The sequence below is a fragment of the Equus quagga genome, chromosome 1 (assembly GCF_021613505.1).
Source record: "Equus quagga isolate Etosha38 chromosome 1, UCLA_HA_Equagga_1.0, whole genome shotgun sequence".
Lineage (NCBI taxonomy): Eukaryota > Metazoa > Chordata > Mammalia > Perissodactyla > Equidae > Equus > Equus quagga.
In genome coordinates, this window is record NC_060267.1 from 45,498,930 (window position 1) to 45,523,682 (window position 24,753).

A 24,753-nucleotide genomic window follows, 5' to 3' on the forward strand; every position below is an offset into this window, starting at 1 on the left:
GTTTATAAGTGATTTACCCACTACCATTACAACATTAGAGTAGTCTGAATTTAACCGTATATTTACCTTTACCAGTGAGATTTATACTTTAATATGTTTTCCTGTTACTAATTAGCACCCTTTTGTTTCAGCTTGAAGAAATCTTTTTAACGTTTCTTGTAAGGCTGGTTTCATAATGATGAGCTTCTTAAGCTTTTGCTTCTCTGGAAAACCCTTTCTCTCTCCTTCCATTCTGAAGGACAACTTTGCTGGGTGGAATATTCTTGGTTGGCAGATGTGTTTTTCTTTCAGCAGTTTGAATATATCGTTTCACTTTGTTCTGGCCTGCAGTTTCTGCTGATAGTCTTATGGGGGTTCCCTTGTGTGAAACAAGTTGCTTTTCTTTTGCCACTTTTAAGATTCTGTCCTTGTCTTTAACTTGACAATTTAATTATAATGTGTCTTGTTGTGGGTCCTTTTGGATTAATTTTATTTGGAAGCTTCTGGGCTTACTGGATCTGGACGTTTATTTTTTTCTCCCAGGTTAGGGAAATTTTCAGCCATTTTCTTTGAATAAGCTTTCTGCCTCTTTATGTCTTCTCCTTTTGGGACCCCATCATGTGAGTGGTGGTCCACTTGATGGTGTCCTGTAAGTCCTTTATACTGTCTTCACTTTCTTTCATTCTTTTTGTTTTTGCTTCTCTGAGTGGATGAATTTCACTGTCCTGTCTTTGAGTTTGCTAATCCTTTCATCTGCTTGATCTAGTGTGCTGTTCTACCCCTCTATTGAATTTTTCACTTCAGGTATTGTATTTTTCAGCTCTGTGATTTCTGTTTGATATTTTCGTATGTTTTCAATCTCTTTGTTGTCACTTTGTTACCACATTGTTCTCCTGACTTTGGTGAGTATCTGTGACCTTTATTTTGAATTCTTTATCAGGTAAATCCATTTTATAAGGTCTGTTTCTGGAGTTTTATCTTGTTCTTTTGTTTGGACCGTATTCCCTTGTTTCTTCATTGTCCTTGACTCTTTGTGTTGGTTTCTGCACATTAGATGAAACAGCTACCTCTAAAAGTCTTGACAAAGTGGCCTCATATAGAAGATGAACCTTAGTAGTCTGCCTGGCCTGAGCTCTTGGTTGTCTCTCAAACCTTTGTGATCATCCAAGCTGCTGTCTTTGTTCTTACTGGCTCCCAGTACTTGAGGATCTGCCAGGATTTGTCAGGTGTTCCAAAGGGGAAGATCACACTCAGCACCTAGATGCAGGCTGTTTGGAACCCAGATCCCCAGGCAGCAGCTTGGAAACTATATAGTTAGGGCCTTTCCATGGAGAAATTTGGAGATGGGCTTTTTTTTCTTGTGTCCTCTGCACTGGACCTGGGTATATAGCCATGGAAGAGGTTGCTCCTGTACCTATTAAGAACTGCTTCATTGTTTGCTACAGTACAGTGGGACTTGTGAATACAAGCGCCATTGACTTTCAGAGCTAGGCAGTCCAGGGGCCCATCCAATGGGTGGCATCCGCAAAACCTGGGGCACCAGATGTGTGTACAAGCTGCTTCCATGGAGATATTGGTGCTTTGGAGTGGAATAGAGGAAGAAGGCAGAGGTGGTGTCTGCTGGCTTCCCCAGTATCCTGGGATGACTGCAGTCAGCCTCTGGAAGTCTGATAAATTAGAACCCTGACTATTAGACAGCAGCTTTTAAAGTATGAAAATAGAGCTTTTTCAGGGAAGGACTGTGAGATGGGCAATTCTGACTGCTCCTTCTGCACTGAGCTCTGCTGGGATAGATGTCTTATGTAAGCCTCACGGTAACCAAAAGCAAAACCCTACAGTAGTACACAAGAGATTAATAGAAAGGAATCTAAACATAACACTACAGAAAATCATCAGATCACAAAAAGAGAGCAAGAGAAGAAGAAAGGAACAAATGAGATACAAAACAGCCAAAAAACAATGAACAAAATGGTGATAGTAAGTCCATACCCATCAGTAATTACTTTATGTGGAAATGGACTAAATTCTCCAGTGAAAACACAGAGTGGCTGGCTGAATGGATAAAAACAGAAGACTCAACTATGTGCTTCCTACAAGCGACTCGCTTCAGATTTAAGAAAACACACACTCTGAAAGTGAAGGAATGGAAAAATATATTCCATGTGAATGGAAACCAAAAGAAAACAGGGGTAGCTATACTTACATCAGAAAAAATACACTTTATGCCAAAGACTGTACTGAGAGACAAAGAAGGTCGTTACATAATGATAATGGGATCAGTCCAGCAAGAGGATATAACTTTGTAAATATTTATACACCCAACATAGGAGCACCTAAATATATAATGCAATAGTGAATGAGCAAAAATGATCTTTACATAGAAGTTGAAAAGGAGGAAAAATTTAAACCAAAAGGAAATGTAAAAAGTTAAAAGAGAAATGGACAAGTATTGAAGATAGGCAAAGAGGAAAGAACACACAGATAGTAAGACTCTTTTAGGAAAATAACCAAAGCAAAGGAACAGAACAAATATTAAAAACTATAATTCAGGAAAAATTTCTTAAAAGAAGATTTGAAACTGCAGAGAGCACTGTGTATCTGGGAATATAAACCAGAGCAAACACCACCAAGACATTCTAGTAAGATTATTCTATAGAAAAAGAAAAAAAATTCTCTGGACTTCTAAGAAAAACAGTAAATGACTTAAAAAAGAAATAAAATTAGAGTAGTATCAGACTTTCTCACAGGACACTCCCTGTCAGAATAAAATGGACTAGTATTTTTAAGATACTCCAAGTAAGAAAATGTGAGCCAATGTTTTTTTTATCCAGCAAAACTGACTTTCTCGTATAAAGCCATAGACAAACTTTTATCAACGTGCAAGAAGTGAAGAAATACTGTTTCCCTGACTCATTCCTGAAAAATGTACTAGTGATTAAGCTTTAGATAACCAAAGTGGTGATCGAGATATCAAAATAAGGTGTGGTGAGGAGCATTAAACATGTAATTACTTAGAGAAAACTAAAGGAGGGTTAAAATTGAGAGAGTATAATATCTAATGGCTATGTTTTTAGATAATGTAAATATACTACTACTGTAAAAAATTGGAGCAGGGATAGAGATACTCCATGCAAAAATTTTGTTAAACTCTTTGTATTAACTACAGTGGTGTACTGATTGATACAGTCATGTGTTGTATAACGATCTTTCAGTCAACGACAGACTGCATACATGGTGGTGGTCCTGTAGCATTAGTACCATATATCCTAGGTGTGTAGTAGGCTGTACCATCTAGGTTTGCGTAAGTACACTCTATGATCTTCATACAATGATGAAATCACCTAAGGATGCATTTCTCAGAACATGTCCCTGTTGTTGAGGGACATGTGGCATAGTAATATTCACTGAGGGTTTTTTTTGAGACTGTTTATAATGTTGGATCAAGTAAGTGAGTAATTACAAGATATATTAATTCTATTGATGTTGCATATGCAGGATTCTTCGTGTGGAAGAAAGGAAATAGAGATGTAATACTATAGAGGTTAAGAAAGAGAAACTGGTAATTCTGAGTTTTAATTGAAATTACTGGTATGAGCTCATTAGATATTTTATGTTACAAAAATACATACACACAAATGTGAATATGTATTTTTATTTCCTAACTATGACCACTGAAGAGGACTAGAAATAAAAAGCACCAAGATTGGAATCTTGGAAAACCATTCCACCTTAAAAGAAATCATATCTTTCAGGTGAAATGGTTGATTCTAAGTTTCTGGCAAGAAATGTACAAGATGAGCTGGAACATTGTCATACCAGAGAGCAAGGAAGCTATTACAGACTACTAGGGTTATTTTAGAAAGCCTGGAGAGATGACTTAAAAAGCCTCTCACTGGTCAGAGATTGATAGAAGCCCATGAAGTGTGTTTAAATTCTTCAGATCATAATGATGTTTTAAAAAGGAAGTGGTCGTTTTCAGAGGATGATGGGGAACCAATTCGTTACCTTCAATTTTGGTAATAAAGAGAAAGAATCAAGGAGTTTACCTTCCCTTTCCTATATGAGTAAACCAGTAGCTAACAGAATAGTAGATACAACAAAGCTATTCCAGCTAATAAATGAAAAAAATGATATGATGACAATATCAGCATTTTATAACTTCCAGTGAACTATTGGATCTAGGCAGTGAACCTCAATGGCTGCTAACATCACAATAAGAAAAAGAACAGACATTATTTGCATCCTTATGGAAGAAAAGAACACCACTTTTCATCTTGCCAAAGGGATCAATCTAATGTGAGTTCGATGAAACTTGAAATTTGCAGGAAAGTCAGAGGACAGAAACATGTTGAACTGCACCATAAGTATGAATCAGCAGATCTGGACATACGGGTCAAATATCCCAGGTCCTTCAATACATAAACCGTAATGAATGATGAGGGAACCTGTAGATTAAAAGAAACTGAGAATGGGGGCTGGCCCCGTGGCTGAGTGGTTAAGTTCTTGCGCTCCGCTGCAGGCAGCCCAGTGTTTCGTCGGTTTGAATCCTGGGTGTGGACATGGCACTGCTCATCAAGCCACACTGAGGTGGCGTCCCACATGCCACAACTAGAAGGACCCACAACTAAGAACATGCAACTATGTACGGGGGTGGGGGGGGGAGGCTTTGGGGAGAAAAAGAAAAAAAATAAAATCTTTAAAAACAAAACACTGAGAATGAGGTTAAGGGAAGGACGATAAATAGGCTGAGCAAAGGAGATTTTTAGATCAGTGAAAATACTCTCTATGAGACTCTAATGATGGATACATATCATTATGCATTTGTGCAAAGCCGTGGAATGTACAATACCGAGAGTGACCCCTAAGGTAAACTATGGACTTTGGGTGACTATGAGGTGTCAATTGTAGGTTCATAAATTGTAACAAATGTACCACTCTATTGGAGCATGTTGAGAATAGGGGAAGCTATGCATGTGTGGGGGTATATGGGACATTTTGTGCCTTCCCCTCAATTTTGCTGTGAACCTAAAACTGCTCTAAAAAAGTGAAGTCGTAAAAAAAAGCCTTAAAAGACATAGGAAATACAAACGATAGGTAGGCAAGACGAAACCATTTTTCTACGAATGCACACTTGGGTAATGAAAGTATAGAGAAGTGTAAGGAAGTGGCTACTCTAAAGTCAGAATAATGGTTAGTTTTGTGGAGAGGAAGGGATTGGGACAGGCTCCACGAAGGGCCTTCTGAGATGGTTGGCAAAGTTCTTTCTTGATCTGGATGAAGGTTTACAGGGTGTTTGCCATGTAGTAACTCATCAAGTTATACCTTTGTCTTATGTAGTTTTCTCTGTATCTGCTTTATTTTATAATAAAAACTTTAAAAACAAGTTATCTGTAAGCTTCCCAGGAGCTAGAGTAAAATGAGTTACCAGCACACATTACTGGAAAGGTGGAAACTTATGAGTACTTCACAAGAGAAGGTTTTCATCATATTGAGAAGAAAGTTTTCCTTTTTTTTTTCTGGTCAGGAAGATTGGCCCTTAGTTAATGTCTGTTGCCAATCTTCCTCTTTTTGCTTAAGCAAGATTGTCCCTGAGCTAACATCCGTGCCGGTCTTCCTCTGTTTTGTATATGGGACACTACCATAGCATGGCTTGTTGAGCGGTGTGTACGTCCACACCTGGGATTGAACCTCTGAACCCCAGGCCACCAAAGTGGAGCGTGCAAATGAGAAGAAATTTTTCATAAGGAGTCAGTAAGGAATGTAATGGGTAGCAGTGTAATTCTTAGCATTTTCTTTGTGTGTTTATTTCGTATTGCTTTCCCATCGTGGTCTTTGTTTAAAATTGGGGGCATACTTCCGTAAAGATAACTCTATAAATGATTAAGCTAATGTTATTGAAGATGATAATCTTCTGGAACTTAAAGTAAGTACCCAGGGAAGGATAAACTCTATATCCCTTAAATGGTCTTCCTTTAACATCACTATTCTAATTTTTGCTTTTGATAAGATCATGTAGTAGAGTACAGTACCTAGCACTTATTAGGTCTTCAGTTAAGTCTCAGATGATATTATTTATTATAGAATAAGAATTATGTGTTATTCTGTATGAAAAAGGTGCTTTCCATCAGTCATCGGCAAGGCATGAGCTTTTCGCTGCTCTTCCAGTGATAATGGATTTGTCCTTAAACTTCTACACTTTCTGAATTCCTTTTGAGATGAATACCAATGCATTTGCCAAAAAGCCATCCAGACAGTTTAAGGATGCAATCAGGTCTTGGAAGGTGAGCTAATTGATCACCAGTTGGCCCTTGGGAATGATATCCATAATCTTAGATCTGTTAAACTCTCCAAAGAAATCTCACACAAAGGTAAAAAAGAGTCTTACCATTCATTTGTGGGAAAAGCTTTATAGTAGGTAATTCCAAGTCTTTTTTTCTTATCTGAAAAACACATGCAAACTGTACAATTTCTATGGTGAACTTCAAAAATTCATTGTGGGCCCTCTTCCTTAATAGAAAGGAAACAACAGAAATTTGTAGGATATGCTTGGTTATTCCATACTTGTATATATCATTTCAAATACTCTTCATATAAGCTATATAAGATAGTTTAAGTGTGTCGATTGTTTATTTTTGGACATAGGTTAGTCAAGGCTGTTGTATGAATTTCCTAACATGCATTAATAATGCCTCCTAAACACCATCCCTGAGGAAAGTACATTATTTTTGAGACTGTTACCTGCTTTGTGAGATATAAAATTCCTCCCCAGTCGCAACAGGGGAAGACTGCAATATTTATCTTTTTTTTTTTTTTTTAGAGATTTTTTTACTTTTTCCTTTTTCTCCCCAAAGCCCCCCGGTACATAGTTGTGTATTCTTCGTTGTGGGTTCTTCTAGTTGTGGCATGTGGGATGCTGCCTCAGCGTGGTCTGATGAGCAGTGCCATGTCCGCGCCCAGGACTCGAACCAACGAAACACTGGGCCGCCTGCAGCGGAGCGCGCGAACTTAACCACTCGGCCACGGGGCCAGCCCCTGCAATATTTATCTTTTAAGAAAATAAAAATGATCAATATATTGTTAAGATGACACTTCTCCCTAAACTGGTCTATGGCTTCAACACAGTCTCAGTGAAAATTCCAAAAGGCTTATATTGTCTGTGTGTGCTTTTTAAAGAACTCAATTTATTTAAACTAATTAAAAAATGACACAGTTTGCTCAAAGGAGGATAGATTTTTTATTTCATAAAATGATAAATTGAATCTAAAATTTATGTGGGAATGCCTAGGACCTATTAAAATAGCTCAATTGATTTTGTAAGACCAAAAAAAAGTATGAGGACTTTCCACTTGATTTCAAGACTTACCAAAAAGCTAGGGTAATTAAAACAATGGGGTGCTAAATCTAAAGATAAAGATCAATGGAACAGAATAGAGTTCAGAAACAGGTGCACATATCTGTGGTTAATTGACATTAATGTAAGCATCAAGGATGTAATTGTGTTCTTGTAGCCTGCCTTGATGGACCCTGAAGAAAATAATAAGCTTTAAAAACCAGGAGGAATTGGGGCTGGCCCCGCGGCCGAGTGGTTAAGTTCACGCGCTCCGCTGCAGGCGGCCCAGTGTTTCGTTGGTTCGAATCCTGGGCGCGAACATGGCACTGCTCGTCAGACCACGCTGAGGCAGCGTCCCACATGCCACAACTAGAAGAACCCACAACGAAGAATACACAACTATGTACCGGGGGGCTTTGGGGAGAAAAAGGAAAAAATAAAATCTTTAAAAAAAAAAAAAAAAAAAAAAAACAACCAGGAGGAATAAAAGCCCTCTCTGGAAAATGTTAATTCCTAATTACTAGAGTCAGGTTTTCAAATTAAGATTGTTAAAGAATACTTTGTTTTGTCAGTGTAATTCAGCAGCAGAAGGAAATATGGGGGAATGGTTGGAGGCAAGTCTAGAGAGATAGATAGGAGCCAGATCATGCAGGATCTAGTATTCTAAGATAAGGTGTTTGAATTTTATCCTGAAAAGTATTAGGAGTCATTGGAGATTTTCAGGTAGTAAATTGATATGGGTGAATTTCTTTAAGAAATGCCATTCTGATAATTGTGTATAAAATGACTCGAAGACTAATTATTTCGCTTCCATCCAGTGAGTCATCATTGTTCTCAGGATAAGTACACACTCTTCATTGTGACTTAAATGATCTAATTCCTTTATCTTATTTTAGACAAATATCCTCATTACTTCCTTTCTTGCACACTGTGCTCCAATCCTAATAAACTACTTGTGGCTCACTCAAGGTGGCTGTGTGATAACTTCTAGGCCTCTGCTTTGAATGGCTCCTTAGATGGAAATGCCATTCATTGAGATAGGAAATTCAGGAAAGGAGGATAGGTTTCCCTTTCTTTACTTTCTCTTTTTCTGTCTTTTTTTTAATGTAGGAAGAGAGTGAGGTTGAATTCACCTTTGGACATGTTTGCGTTTGAGTCGCTTACAGAAAACTGGTGATAAAATTTGGAGAGCTTTGGATATATGAGCCTGTAGCTCAGCAGAGCCGTCTCGGAGGGAGATACAGATTTATGGTCATTATTAAGTTAACGGTTATTAAAGCCATGGACTATAAACATAGGGGAATTTCACAGCAGTGCTAGAGACTTAGGCAAACAACCACATACCAGAAACCTTGAAAAATTTCTGCAGGTTTCAAGATTGAAGGATGTCTCAATCTGACTGAGCTGTTGTGTGACCAACCATCTTTGTTTGCCTGGGTTCCACAAAACCCTCAGACCCAGGCAGACTGACATGGTTGGTCACCTCCTGAGCTTTTGAAAAATGTGCTTCCCAAAGAAGCTAGTTGGAGATTTACCCAGATAAGCAATAATAAACACAACTACAGGGATAATGGCTGGAGGTGACGGTAATGAGGAGGTTAGATAGGGTGGAAGGTAGGTCTTATGTGGATTCTGTTAAAACCTCTGGGACATATACCAGGCACTGAAGAACACACAGGTTATGGCAACCATGCTTGACATAATTGAGCATGTTAGGCAAAGATCAGAGGTGTAGTTAATTTGGCTGTGAGTGAGCACAAGGGTGCCAGAGATTAAGCAGGGTCCCTATATCAGCAGATCTCTAGGTGTTACCAGAAACATGCAAAAGAAACACATGAATATGCTGCTATCATCACTAGCTTCAGATCTCCCTCCCACCTAGGGTGATTTAATTTTCAAATTAAAGTGAAGCTGTAATAAATCAAAAATTTATTTGCCTTCTCCCGTCTTCTGGATCTGAAAGCTTGGCAGGAATTTGCATGCTGTAACAGAATTGATCTCAGCTTCCAATAAAGTACAGACCTCCCTCTGAAACACAAACAAATAGAAAAAAATAACAGGGCGCATGAGAAAATATGACAATTCAAATGAATGACCCACGTTAAGGAATTTTAGCAGATGTCTTCTATAATTTTCTGTAAGATGCAGGAGAATAAAAATCATCTGAGTTCAAGAGGACGTAACAGGTATGAAAACAGAGTAAGTAATGTGAAAGACTACATCCAAGATCAGTAAAAACAGAATGATAATAAAGAGCCTGATTGTTTAGTTTAAAACACAGGTTAAGCAGTGACAACTGGATCGATGACTAAAAAAAATCAAAACAATGAAATGGAAGATAACCCTGAGAAATTCTCCCACAACTTGGAGAAGCAGGGATGAAAACAATAGAAGAAAACATTCGAGACATGGAGATTGATCCAGGAGTTGTTTGTGTGTTACTGCAACAGGAAGACATTATTATTAGATATGCAATGAGTCAAAATGTACAAGTGACATTACTCTTTCTGAAAAAGTTACTTGGTATACTTCAGACAACTGATAGAGATGAATCAAAATGTAGAGCTTAAGAGTGAGGAAGCAGGTAATTAAATATTTGTGAAGAATGAAGCTAGTTCAACATGGAGTTAAATCTATTAATTACTGTTAATGTGCTTTTACAACTTAATGCAACTGTGAGATATTTTGAAATAGATAAAAATGAAAGCACACAGGGGCTGGCCCCGTGGCCGAGTGGTTAAGTTCGTGCGCTCCGCTGCAGGCGGCCCAGTGTTTCGTTGGTTCGAGTCCTGGGCACGGACATGGCACTGCTCGTCGAGCCACGCTGGGGCAGCGTCCCACATGCCACGGCTAGAGGGACCCACAACGAAGAGTATACAACTATGTACTGGGGGGCTTTGGGGAGAAAAAGGAAAAAATAAAATCTTAAAAAAAAAAAAAAAAATGAAAGCACACAATATCTAAAATTCCAGGTTTAATCAATAAAAAATGAGAAATAGTAATGGGATGGTTGGATGAGGAAGAAGGGCAGGCAGGAGTAAAACCATGTTAACTTTGTACCTTACACATGGGAATGTCAGTAGATACTGTCTTATTCTTGAAGCTGATAATTACCTAAAATAGGATCAAATATGGCTTAAAAAAGATAATTACAATTGAATAAAGCAGTTTGTGTATGCTCCAAATCCCTAGATACATGAAGAGGGCATATAAATTCAGTCTAGTAGGAAAAATCCAAGAAAAAGGGGGGAGGTGGAGTGTAAGGAAGAATAAAAATTGGTAAGCATCAGAAAAGAGTAAGACCAAACAGTTATACTGTTAAATATTAATGGAAGAAATAAAGTGAATGTTAAACAATATGCATTTTTAAATTATAGCACAACTGTTCAATGCAGTGTTATATAGTCATTTAAAATAATGATACAATCACAGGTACTGATTAATCCAGATGAGAGGATGAGCTGGAGTCTTTCAAAATAAATGAACCATTTTTCTCAGGGCAAATTAACCATTGTTAAGGTTCAAGGACCTTGGGGACTGCTGCATATATTCCCAGTGAAGGTCAGTAATTAGGGGTGGTAAATGCTCTTTATTCTTGGTTTAGTGCAGGTGTCTCCATCATTTCTTGTTTTGGTTCAAGTCTTTTCCTTCTGTCTTGTTGGGGGCTATGATTTAGTGCTAATGAATTTTTACCAAATTATTAATTCTAAACCCATTGGTTAGTTGTTTTCCTGTTTTTGCCTTAACTGTTTTTAAAACAAACTAGTTTTTCGTTCCTTGATGATTAGGAATTGCTTGTATTTGTATATATACATGTACATATTGTATGCATGCACATAATAAAGGACTAGAAAGATAGACTTTTTATATTTCTATTTCCAAATTTTTGTAGTGAACACACATATGTTCCCTTTATAATCAGGAGAAAATAATTACTTTGGAAAAAAGTAAATACCAGATTTTGCTGAAATGGTTTAGGTCCCTTTATGCTTCCCTCTTGCTTCTACTTCAGATTGTAAATTTAGGTCTGGTCTGCCCATCATCTTGAACAGTCTTCCCTCACACGAGGCTCAGTTAGATGTTTAAGACACTATTCAAGTCATTTGCTCATTTTTAGGTTGGCTTATTTGTCTTTTTATTGAGTTATAAGAGTTTTAGATATCCTGCATAAAAGTTCTTCATTGGATATATGATTTAGAAAGACTTTCTGTCAGTCTGTAGCTTGTGTTTTCATTTTCTTGTTGGTATCATTTGAATCACCAGTTTTTGATTTTGATAAAGTCCAATCTATCAGTTTTTTCTCTTGTTAAAAGTGCTGTTGGTGTCCTAAGAAATCTTTGCCTAACCCAAAGTCACGAAGATTTATGCTTATGTTTTCTTCTAAGAATTTTATTGTTTTAACTTTTAAATTTAGGTCTGTTATCCATTTTGTTTATGGTGTCTTACACTCTTTCGTTAAATTTATTCTCAAGTTTTTGATTATTTTCTATGATGTTGGGAATGAATTGTTTAATTAATTTCAATTTTTGTATGTTCTTTTAAGATTCTACATATGAGAGAGATCGTATAGTATTTGTCTTTCTCTGTCTGACTCATTTCACTTAACATAATGCCCTCAAGGTCCGTCTAAGTTGTTGCAAATGACAGGGTTTCTTTCTTTTTTATGGCTGAATAGTATTCCATTGTGTGTATATATTACATTTTCTTTATGCATTCATCTGTCCATGGACACTTAGATTGTTTCCATGTCTTGGTTGTTGTAAATAATGCTGCAGTGAACATGGATGGAGGTGCATATATCTCCTTGACATAGTGCTTTCATTTCCCTGAGATACATATCTATAAGTGGAATTACTTGATCGTGTGGTTCTATTTTTAGTTTTTTGAGGAACCTCCATACTGTTTTCAGTATTGGCTCTATCAATTTACATTCCTGCCAGCAGTGCACAAGGATTCCCTTTTCGCCACATTCTCACCAGCTTTTGTTATCTCGTCTTTTTGATGATAGCCATTCTCACAGGCGTGAGGTGATGTCCCATGGTTGTTTTGCTTTGCGTTTCCCTGATAGTGGTGTTGAGCACCTTTTCATGTACCTATTGGCCATTTATATGTTTTCTTTTGAACAATGTCTATTCAGGCCCTCTGCCCATTTCTTAAATTGGATTATTTGTTGTTTGCTGTTGAGTTGTAAGAGTTTCTTATACTTTTTGGATATTTACCCCTTAACAGATATATGATTTGCAAATATTTTCTCCCATTCTGTAGGTTGCTTTTTCATTTTGTGGATCATTTCTTTTGCTGTGCAGAAACTTTTTTGTTTGATGAAGTCACGCTTGTTTATGTTTTATTTTGTTGCTTGTGCTTTAGAGGTCATATCCAAAAAATCTTTGCCAAGACCCATGTAAAGGAGCTTTTTCCCTGTGTTTTTTTCTAGGAGTTTTATGGTTTCAGGTCTTATCTTTAAGTCTTTAATCCATTTTTAGTTAATTTTTGTAAATGGTGTAAGATAGGGGCCTTGTTTGATACTTTTACATGTGAATATCTAATTTTCTCAGGACTATTTATTCTATTTCATTGATTTCCACCCTCATATTTGTATTTTCTTTCTTATTCTTGCTTTGGATTTAGTTTGCTCTTCTTAAGGTTGCAACTTATCTTATTGACTTGAGATCTGTCTTCTTTTCTAATACATGCATTTAGGGGTAAATGTATAGAATTTACCCTAAGCACTGCTTTGTTGGCATTCCATAAATGTTCATTTGTTGTATTTTTGTTTTAATTTAGCTAAAAATATTTAAAAATTTTTCTTGTGATTTCTTCTTTGATCCATAGCTTATTTAGATGACATTGAGGAATAATTTAGGAAATTTAGAATTTAGAAAATTCTCGTTTGTGGATTTCTCAATTGTTTTCTGTTGTTGATTTCTTAATGAATTCCATTGTGCTCAGAGAATATACTTTGTATGATTTCAGTCTTTTAAAACTAAGTGATACTTGTTCTGTGACATAGCATATGGTCTATCCTGGAGAAAGTTCCATGTGAAGTTGGAAGAATGTGTATTGTTGGATGGAGTGTTCCATAGATGCTAATTAAGTTGTTTGGTAATGTTCAAATTTCCATATCCTTGATGATTTTCTGTCTAGTTTTTCTATCCCTTAATGAGAATAGGATGTTGAGATCTCAGATGGTTATTAGTGAGTTGTCAGTTTCTCTCTTCAGTTCTGTCAGGTTCTGTTTCATTTGTTTGTGGCTCTGTTTTTACATGTGTATACGTTTATAATTGTATCTTCCTGATGATTCGACTCTTTGTTATTATAAAATGTGCTTTTTTCTAGTAATGTTTTTTGTCGTAAAGTATGTTTTGTCTGATAGAGTCCCTCCACTTCTCTTATGGTTACTGTTTGCTGTAACTTTTACTTTCAACCAATTTGTATCTTTGAATATAAAGTATGTCTCCTGTAGTCAGCATATAGTTGAATCTTGTTTTGTTTTACCCAGTCTAACAATCTTTGCCTTTTATGTGTGTGCATATATGTATATTTAAATTTATTTTTGACGAAGAAAATTGTATATATTTAAGATGTACAACCTTTTGCCTTTCAGTTGGAATGTTTAATCTGTTCACATTTAATGTTATCAATGATAACATTATTAATGTTGGGTTATAGTTGGGTTTACATCTGATGTTTTGATTTTTTTGTGTGTATCTCGTGTCTTTTTTTTTGTTCCTTTTGGTTCTTTTCTGCCTTCTTTTGTATTAAGTAGATATTTTCTAACGTATCATTTTAATTTCTTGGTTGATTTTGTTAAACTATATTTTGGGACTTAAAAATTTTTTAGTGATTATTCCAGGCATTGCAATATCCATTTTGTCAAATCTACTTTATGGTAATACGAAGTTAATTCCTGTAAAGTGCAGAAATTTTCTTCTAGTATATCTTCATTCCCACTCCCCTCCTCTGTGCTATTGTCATTTATATAACATCGCTGTTATAGCAAATGTTATGATTATTGTTTTGTATGATCTTATGTATTTTAAAAAGGTTAAGAAAAAAGGAGAAAACATTATTTATAGATTCTTTTGTATTAACCTACATATTTACTGTTTCTCATGCTCTTTAATTCTTCCTGAGGGTTTGAGTTACCATTTAGTGTCATTTCCTTGCTCCAGTATAGTTCTAGTCTCTCCCTTGTCCTTTGTGCTTCAAATCTTTTATTTTTAAAAAATCTTTTTTCCTATTTCTTTTTTTTTTCTTCTGCTTCTCCCTAAAGACCCCCACTACATAGTTGTATATTCTAGTTGTGAGTGCCTCTGGTTGTGCGATTCCTGTTTCTTTTTGATCTTTAAAAATTCCTTGCCAAGCGGTGCCATGTCCGCAACCAGGATCCGAACCGGCGAACTCCAGGCTGCCAAAGTGGAACCTTGTGCACTTAACTGCTGTGCCACTGGGCTGGCGCCCATAGGGCCATATCTTTCTGGCATACTTTTATTGTCTGTGGGGATGTTATTCTTCCCTTTATTCTTTTTTTGTTTTTAATATTAACCTTTTAAATAGAGTTTGACCTTAATACTTTTATTTTCTTATTTTCATGTGAAATTGTTTTTCTTGAACTTGTAGAAGACAGGGCTCATCATAACTTTTGTAACTTCGCAGGACTGTGTGTGTGTGTGTGTGTGTGTGTGTGTGTGTGTGTGTGTGTGACAGCTTGCTTTCTGAGGTTTCTTGGCTCTGTTTCCTTCTCCCACTTTTTTCTGTACCTTATTTTTCCATCATCTCTCTTATACCTGTCATGCTTGCTTTTCATTCTACTCCCATTAATTTATCCTCAGCAAGGGGCTTTGTCTGTAAACAAGCCTTGGGAGGTCAATCTTGAGAGTGCATAGTGGGTTAAAGTGTGCTAGCCCCTGGAGTGCTAAACATGGATTCATTGTATTCACATACACTTGGGGTTCAGAGTGGCCAGAACCCCTCCTGGTCAACTACTGTTCTCTGATTGGTTTGGTTTGCCATGCTTTCAGTTGTTACCTATCTTGTGTGTTCTCCTGTTCTTAGATCTGCCAAATGTCCTATTTTTCTGATTCCTCCTGCAGAAGTGCTGATGCCAGTCAGGTCTTATGGCAGTTTTCCACACCTTTTTTTTTTTTAAAGATTTTATGTTTCCTTTTTCTCCCAAAGCCCCCTGGTACATAGTTGTGTATTTTTAGTTGTGGGTCCTTCTAGTTGTGGCATGTGGGATGCCGCCCCAGCATGGCTTGATGAGCAGTGCCATGTCCACGCCCAGGATTCGAACTGGCGAAACCCTGGGCCACCAAAGCAGAGCGCGCGAACGTAACCACTCGGCCACGGGGCTGGCCCCCTCCACACCTTTTTGTATCTTGAATTTTGTGGTGATACTTTTTAACCTGGCTTTGTTGTGAATGTTGTCCATGGGTTATTGGTTTTATTACCTAGTTGTCCTCTGTTTTCACGTGTAGGACTTGTGGAGATTTTTCAAAAATTGTGCCACTACCACTGCTGTCATCTTCTTAGGTGTTATAACCTCACTGTAATGTGGGAGGAAGTTCCCGTTCAAGATTAGGTTCAGATGTCAGAATTTGTGACAGTAATGCTTTGGTATGATTAAACAAAGATTTATTACCCACTAAATCAAACATCAATAAGGGTCTCAGTTTCTTTCCTTTGGCCTCCACAGTAGAAATCTTTTTTTTTTAAACTCCTGTTATTGTTGCGGCATACTATTGAAGATCTAGGCTTTAACTTTGGTGGGCACGTCTGTTCTCAGTACCTATATCAACTCCTTCTTGAAGTAACTTGTGTTTCTAGGGGGAAACCAAGAGGTAGGCCAACTTGGTAATCCCAACTAGAGAGAAGAAAGGAACAAGTCACCATTGGCTGGACAAATCGGTCAGTGACTGAAGAACATGAGAACTAGTGATAGCCTTCTTAGCTCTGCTTTTTGTTCAACTTTGTTAATTCCATATTTCATTGAAGATGTTTAGTTTTATCAAGCATTCACTGAGTGTCAAGTAAGTTCACCTAATTTATACACTAGTGTTGTGTGAGATCCTGGGGATATAAATAAGCCAGAGTCTAGTGTTTACTTGATTCTAATAAGTTATTGATTTTAAGGACTTTTTATTATTTAAAAACTACCACAAGAAATGTTCACTTCAGTTGTAAAGTGTTACTTCAACATCAGAAATATTAAAATAATTGAAAATGTCTATCCTACAATTGAGGAATAATTTATAAAATGTTTATTAAGTACCAAGAAAAATGCTAAATGCTTTTGCATTTATTACCATTTAATCTTTACAGTAACTCAAGGAGGTTAGATTATTATCTTCCATTTACATATGAGGAAAACAAAGCTTGCAGAAATGATGTGAGTATAAAGTGTGTGTGTGTGAGGCATTTGAACTCAGCTCTGTCTGATTGCTTATCAATATATAAATGCTTTCAGTCAGTATGTAAAATGAGTATATCTTGTTGGGAGGGATTTTGTTTTCCCTATCTGTTTATTCTTCTGTGTTTAGTTGATTAGAGTGAATGCTAACTTTTTATTTAATAATATACAATGGACTTAGAAGGCTTTTTTCCCTCAAAGTTTTTCAAAGATCTGATTATGTAATTTGCAATTCTTTAAGATGGTTAATGAAGTGCAAAGTAATTTAGTTTTACTATTATTTATTTTTCAGTTGTATTACTTGTCTTTCTTGGTAGTGTCTCAGAAATTTCTCTTTATGTCTTAATGTAATGAATTTTGGAAGACTTTAGTGTGGAATATGCAGGCCTATTTAAATTAGGACTTAACTATGATATCAGTCCTATAAATAACATAATCACTTTAGTATACTTAATAAAGGTCTTCATTTAAAAAGTGGAAGAGGGCCAACCCTGCTGGCCTACTGGTTAAGTTTAGTGCACTCTGCTTCGGTGTCCCAGGTTTGGTTCCTGGGCACGGACCTATACCACTCGTCAGTCAGTGGCCATGCTATGGTAGTAACTCACAAACAAAAAGAAGGAAATTGGCAGTGAATGTTCACTCAGGGCAGATCTTCCTCGGCAAAAAAAAAAAGAAGAAGAAAAAAAGTGGAAGAAACTTTTCAGAAGTAGACTTTGTGTTAGTTCTTTTGGGGAAATGAGGAGGAGAAGTGATCTGCTAGGGAAGAGAAAATAAGAAAAATGAGAGGAGAACACTGTGGGGATGTGGGCTGGCAACGTAGGTATGGGGTTCTAAAATAGAAGGAAAATTTGTTTGGTAAACTAGTCATGCTAATCTTGTATTCAATTAAAAAAAATCTAGCCCGAATTTGAATACCTTAAGCTAGGACTGTTCCATGTGCAATAACAGATGCTAATTCTGCTTAGATGAAAATTATCCTGTTCCTCTTGAATTTAATTTAGTATGCTGGTAGTCTCTTAGATGTTAGAGATAATGAAATAACCTTAAGGACCTAAAAATTGGAATATCTTTAATATGTGATGTTCTTTATTTCTCTTCATTGCTTACATTTTCCCTCCCTCCCTCCTGGCTGGGCTATTTATGAAAATATTATGTTTGATATTATGAAAATTTCAAAGCATTTATTGTCTTGAATATTATTTTCACTCAAAACATGTTTGTTTGTTAAAGAGCATTTACTAATTATATAACTCTCCATGACACTCTGCAAGGTTCTGCACCTTGAGTACTGATCAGACTCTCTGCCTTTCCTTTCATATAATATGGATTGCTTGTGAAATATGTGGATCTGCTTTGTCTCCTGAACACATTCTGCCAGTGGCAGGACTTCCTTTTTGCTACCTGACTTATGGAGGTTCAGTAACCATATAGGAAAAAGCCAGCTGAGATGATCATTTGCTGGAGCTAGACTGGGGTTTGCGGAGAGAGCTCTATCAGAGTGCCATTTTAGCCTCGTGTGTGTTTTTACTCTCAGTTATCAAAACCATAAGAAGTGATGGAAGAAACGAGCTCAGATTCTTTGTTCTTCCACATCAAGAAGGGAGAAATCTATTGCTGGTTTAAATCTACTTCCCAGTGCCAATGGTAAAACCCTGGGATTTTTCTTTCTTCTCCTTTTTTCTTCTGACGACATGAATTATGTGGAAGAGAGGAAGACGTGAGTGCAGAGATGGGAATTGACAGCAGTGCTAACTTAGTGCTTCTCTCTCTGCTAGCTTGTAGTGAACCTGGGGCCTGCTGCCTAGTTAGCACCATTCTAAAGTACTTGGTTGGGGTTTTTTGGACACCATGAAAATATACTTCAATTTACTATGTGACTTATTTTTCATAGGTGTATTTGACCTTAAGATAGGTGTTACTCTGGATTTGTGTGTGTTAATGTGGACTACACAAGACCATTTTAATGGGAGAGATGAAATTTTGAGAAAAGAAAATGTAGAAATGTTTGAGTTTTTCTCTTTGTGTTAATAGGCAGGCAGTGGTTAAAGGTTCCCTGCCGCATCCTTTTGCCTTGACGTTATTTGAGGACACATTGTACTGGACTGACTGGAATACACACTCCATTTTGGCTTGCAACAAGTATACTGGCGAGGGTCTGCGTGAAATCCATTCTAACATCTTCTCTCCCATGGATATACATGCCTTCAGCCAACAGAGGCAGCCAAATGGTAAGTGATCTTGACTTTTAAATTGCAAGTTGGAATAACTTTGTAGCTCTCTGATGTCTGACTTTAGTGAGGGGCGGGAGGAGGGAGGACATTTCCAAAGGTAGTGGGAGGAGTTAAAAATAGGGAAAACATCAAAATAGAATTCAGGTTAAACAACAGGTTAAACAATTTGTACCTTGATATCTATCACTACAGACCACCTCAGCCCTTTGTTTGGGGCTGTGATTATGGAGGTGGAGAAGAGAGAAAAAAGGAATTGAGATAGCTCATATACTAAGCTTATACCCAAATGCATTTCTTGTTCGTGTTATTTTTCTCCAGTGTGTGTTTGGTTGTGTTCATGGGAGTGTGTTTAAAAAACAAAAGTATGCTTTTCTTGAATGGAAACCTCTGTTAATCTAGCTGCTGAGTTTAAGTACTTCAGCTTGCTGAATAAATACCTGCTTAGACTTTTCTGTGCACACCCTCCCCTTTTTTTCTTAGTTTTGCTGCTGCTGTTGGTCAGTCTTTACAACGACTTGGGCTGTGACTGCTCGCAATAATTTCTTTTAAGAGAGGACTAGAATTAGGTTTAAAAGAAATATGAGAATGTTAAGTGTTTGGCACTTGTGTGTAAATAAATGTCTGGCATGTCTCTGAGTGTATTTCAGATTGTATTCCATAGCCAAAAATGAAGAATTTTTGGATTATGCATTGCTTTTTATTAGCTCCTTCAATTTAGGGAGAGAGAGTCAAATATTGAATGTGTTATATTGGAATCTGGTGATCATGAGTCCATAAAAATGTTTTTAAATGTATGTTTTAATCTCTTGTAAAAAACCAAATATTTAGTCATTTGTATGAATTTTTTATGCTCATGGTTAGCTCTCAGCAGAGAATTTCCCTTTTTTTTAATGGCACTCTTGATCCTTTATCTTTTACTTGGTTAAGAATTTGTAGTTATCTGTGATATTGTTCTCTTTTTTCTTTCGCATTTCCTTGGTCTCCATCTAAATGTTGATTATTTTCTATGAATATTGTTTAAATCCATCCCTTTCTGTGGTTTCTACAAATTTGCTAATTAATCTCTGCTTATTCTCTGTTTTCCCTCTTTTAATCCATTTTGCTTATCTTTTCCGTGTTAATTTTTCCAAAGTGTGGTTTTTCAACATTCTAATTTTCTTGGCTTTCAGTGCCCTCTACCACAGTCTGTTCCCATTCTCTGGGCTCATTCAGCTTTAGCTCTTATTATTCAACAGAAACCTTAATCTCCAGTTAGACAATTTGCCTTATTATCTCACCCAGTGTACAGCCTCTAAGTTTTTATTCATGTGGTTTTTTGTGGTTAGTGCCATCAAGTTGATTTTGACTCCTCGTGATCCTGTGTACAGCAGAGCAGAACCCCACCCAGTCTTTTTATGCTGCCTTCTCACCTTCCAGTGCTGTGTTAGCCAGTGCTCCACTGTTATTCATAGGGTTTTCATGGCCAGTTTTTTCTTAAGTGGGTGGCCAGGTCCTTCTTCCTAGTCTGTCTTAGTCTGGAAGCTCCACTAAAACCTGTGCACTATGAGTGACCCTGCTGATACTTGAAATACCAGTGGCATAGCTTTCAGCATCACAGCAACATGCAGCCATCACAGTATGATGACTGACAGAGGGGTGGTGTGGTTCCCTAACTGGGAAACAAACCGAGACCATGGTGGTGAGAACACTGAATGTTAACCACTAGACCACCAGGGCTGGCCCATATGGTTTTACCACACTTGACATGTCCTCCTGTCTATCCTTCCTATCCTTCAAGCCTCCTGTTGTGTCCCCCATGAAGGTTTTCTTCAGTTCTTTAATGCTTAGTTATTTATGTCCTATTTGACTCTTTGCTTATGTGCAGTCTGTGATGTGCAAAATAGCATTTAGTTTCATTGTTTTGTATTGTTTTCTAGTTTTATTGGTTTGTTAATTTTGGCATACTGACTAGATTGTAAGCTCTTTTAGGGCAGAGACCTCCTGATTTATTTCTTGTTTATTCCTCTTTGGTTATAAAATAGTAAGTAAATTCTCACTGATTAATTCCCTTTCTTGCAGATGGTCTAATAGTTAAGCACCAGACCATTTGGTAATAATTTGGTTTATCACAGTTGCTCATGTTATGATTGTTAACCTTTGTGTACCTAGAGTGAAGGAGGTCATGCATAATCATTGGTATTAATCAGTGTGATTTATGTTTGACAGCTACAAATCCATGTGGAATTGATAATGGTGGTTGTTCCCACTTGTGTTTGATGTCTCCAGTCAAGCCTTTTTATCAGTGTGCTTGCCCAACTGGGGTCAAACTCCTGGAAAATGGAAAGACCTGCAAGGATGGTAAGAAGATGCTTTCCAAGATGGAAAATTTTTAGATAACAATTGGGATTCTTTATGATTTCTTTTATTTCTCTATAAGAAGCTCTATAGCTTACAGTGCTTTGGGAGACTAGTCACTTTAATCTCACAGTCTTCACAGATGGTTATATAACATATAACATATAATATATAACAGGAGTGTTTTGTGTTTATGGCATTTCTTGAATACTTTTTAGTAAATTACTTTAGTATTTAGACTAAATTTTTAACATGCTGTTTTTGAAAACAGTTCTCTACCAAATCTTGTAGTCATTGATGTCACAATTGATTCCTGTGGAAATGAGTATTACTTCTCATAAAGAATACATTTTTAACAGTAGGTAGTGTTTGTAAATAAAGAACCTCTGTGCTAGGAAAAGATGTTTATTAAATTTTTGACTATAAAGACTGTCGTGAGGTAGATCTATTTTCTAAAAAATGATTGAATGATATTTTTAATTGCCTTTTAACAACAGAGAAGTGCTTTCAGCAGAAGAAAAAAATCCTTATTGTACTGTTTAAAGCAACTTCTTTCTATACTTAACAACCACACTGCCTCTTCTCCTTACTCTCTTAATTCCTTATAGAGAGAGGGCATGTTGGAGAAATATACTGATTTAGGACATTTCAAGGGACTTCTGGTTTGGGAGAACACCAGTTCTTCTCTTTTTCTTCTTAATGAGAATGTTATTCTTCATTCTTTACCCCTATGGATCACCATCTGGTTCTCTAGCCACCAGCAAGACCTGGTAAGAAAATTGTTATATTTAGCAGTGGCTTCTTTGTCTAACTCTGAAAAGCAGAAGCCTTTATTTCGAAATGGGTTAGAGAGTTCCTGGCAAGGGGGTCAGGGAGTCAGAGAGATGGAATTAAGTCCGTATACAGGATATTTGTCATGACTTGGCATTGATAAATTATCCTTGTAGTCAAAGGTGAAGCTGGGTGACTCTTGTCAGATGGTTTCCATGACAAACAATAATTTGGTTTCAATTTAAAACAAAAAGTTTTTGTAGTGTTGCTTTTTAGTTTAAAAATGTAGCCTGAGTTTGAAACAGAGGATTTATTTTAGCAATAGTGGTCTGTCTACTCCCTCACAGCAATGCAAATGTACATATTTAACTAGTATTTTGAATTTCGAGTATACATTTGGCACATAGTAGCCTTAAGTTAACTATTCTGTTTTGATCACCTTGTTCAAATTAACAGCTTTGCTTTCTATGGCTTCTTTGTTTTCAGAGTTTTGGGCTGGCTCCTTCTGGTAGTTAGCAGGGGCAGTGAACTGTACAGAGTTATTCCTACTTGGTGCCTGCTGTGGCATTTAGGGGTGTATTTTGTCCAGGATAGAGTTCACTTCTCATTAGTCCTAGAGTCGGAAAGCTGATGTTGAGAGCTTCACTCATCTCAGTTTTTCAACTATACCACATTGACACTTGAAGTTTACTGCCAGCATTTTCTTTTGAACTCATTTCTTTGGTTTGGAATCTTTTCTCACTTTTTTGTCAATTTGTGTACTATCTTTTTTTAGCTTTTATAGTTAGATGATTTTTAGCCAGCACTTTACTTGAACATTAAAAATCAAAACAAACAAAATTTAAAAAAATAAAATTGAGCTTAACATCCTCATTCTCAGCTGTGTTTTTATTAAATACTAAACTTGGATTAAAAACGTTTCACAAATCTGATTTAAAACTCAGTGAAATTAAAAATTTGAAAGTATTTTTTAATGATAATGTATTAGTATATTAACTAATACTATATTGAGGACTTATATATTTAGTACATTACTGAGTTTTACATTTATCTCCTTTAATCCTAACAGCAACTCTGTGAGATATAGATGAAGAAAGTAGGTTTAGAGAGATGAAGTGTTTTGTCTTAATTTTGTGTAGCTACTTGAATCCAGTTCTATCAGATCGTCAACTTTTACTCTAAAACACTGTGTTATATTTGTCTGATTCCCCCTCTCTGCTGCTGTTAGTTCCTTATCCATGGGCTCCTTCGTCCTTCATTCTATCAGGCACTGCTCTGTAGTTCTCTTTGTTAAAACAGCTTTAGTGAGATATGATTCACACATCATAAAATCCAGCCATTTCAAATGTATAATTCAGTGATTCTTAGTAGATTTAGAGTTGTGCAACCATCACAATCCATTTTTGGAACATTCTCATCAATTACAGAAGATCCTTGTCCTAGATTTCTTTATATTTTAAACATACTTCTTGAACAAAGAACCTATATCCTATGTCTTCTTCCTTCTTTAATATTCAGCTACTTAGCATGTTAGCGATTACTTATTATTCATTATACCTTTAAGTAGCTGTTATTAATTCCAGGGGCTGTATGAATGAATGAAACCAGAGAGTGAATCAGAATTTGATTTGGAGAGTTCAGCCATTATGAAGCTTGACCCCATAGTGGACTCTTCCTGTTTCACTGCATTACTTTCTATTTTCACCCTAAATAGACCATAGTGTCTTTTTATGCTCTTTTACTTTTCAATTCCTGAGGCAGTTCTTCATTTTTTATTTAGAGTAGCTAAATTTTGCCTTTGGGTTTCAGTCTTTTTCTTCATTTATTTCACTTTGTTGTTCTAGGTGCCACTGAATTATTACTATTAGCCCGAAGGACAGATTTGAGGCGTATTTCTTTGGATACACCAGATTTCACAGACATTGTTCTACAGTTGGAAGACATCCGTCATGCCATTGCCATAGATTATGATCCTTTGGAAGGCTATATCTACTGGACTGATGATGAAGTGAGGGCCATACGCCGCTCATTCATAGATGGATCTGGTAGTCAGTTTGTGGTCACCGCTCAAATTGCACATCCTGATGGTATTGCTGTTGACTGGGTTGCCCGAAATCTTTATTGGACAGACACTGGCACTGATCGAATAGAAGTGACAAGGCTCAATGGGACCATGAGGAAGATCTTGATTTCAGAGGATTTAGAGGAACCCCGGGCTATTGTGTTAGATCCCATGGTTGGGTAAGAAGCTCTGCTGATGGAAAATTTTGCTTGGTGTTTCTGTTTTGTGCAGGTCCCTAAAAACATTGATAAAAACAATATGAAGTGTGTGTTGGTTTCCAATAAACAGCTCTTTAATGGATGTCCGTTATTAGAATATAGTGATTTGAATAAAATCTCAAGGAATTGCTAGTTTTTTTCCTTGAATGTTTTGAGAACTTTTTATTTCTAAATTAAGTCCATGCTTGCTAACTTTGGGTGTTGGCTGCAGATTTTGCCAGGGTTGCATCATGACCATGAAAAGTATGGAAAGCAATTGTTTTCAGAACTTTTTCTTTTCCCATAAAAGATTTAATTTCATCCCACTTTCAGTATTTCTAGAATGATTTGTTAAAGAATACATCTTACTTTAAATATCCTCAAATATATGAATGACTCGATTTCTAAAACTTTGTCAGACCATGCAGCTTTACTCCCAG

At 36.6% G+C, this 24,753-nt stretch overlaps 1 protein-coding gene across 1 annotated transcript in view; it reads left to right on the forward strand.

Moving 5' to 3' along the window:
- Positions 1–24,753, forward strand: part of LRP6 (LDL receptor related protein 6) — a 173,357-nt gene that overhangs the window by 84,088 nt on the left and 64,516 nt on the right. The window contains exons 4-6 of the mRNA XM_046660441.1: positions 18,750–18,946; positions 21,155–21,286; positions 23,899–24,295. Coding sequence (XP_046516397.1) covers positions 18,750–18,946; positions 21,155–21,286; positions 23,899–24,295 — 726 coding nt within the window. The remainder of the gene's footprint in view (positions 1–18,749; positions 18,947–21,154; positions 21,287–23,898; positions 24,296–24,753) is intronic.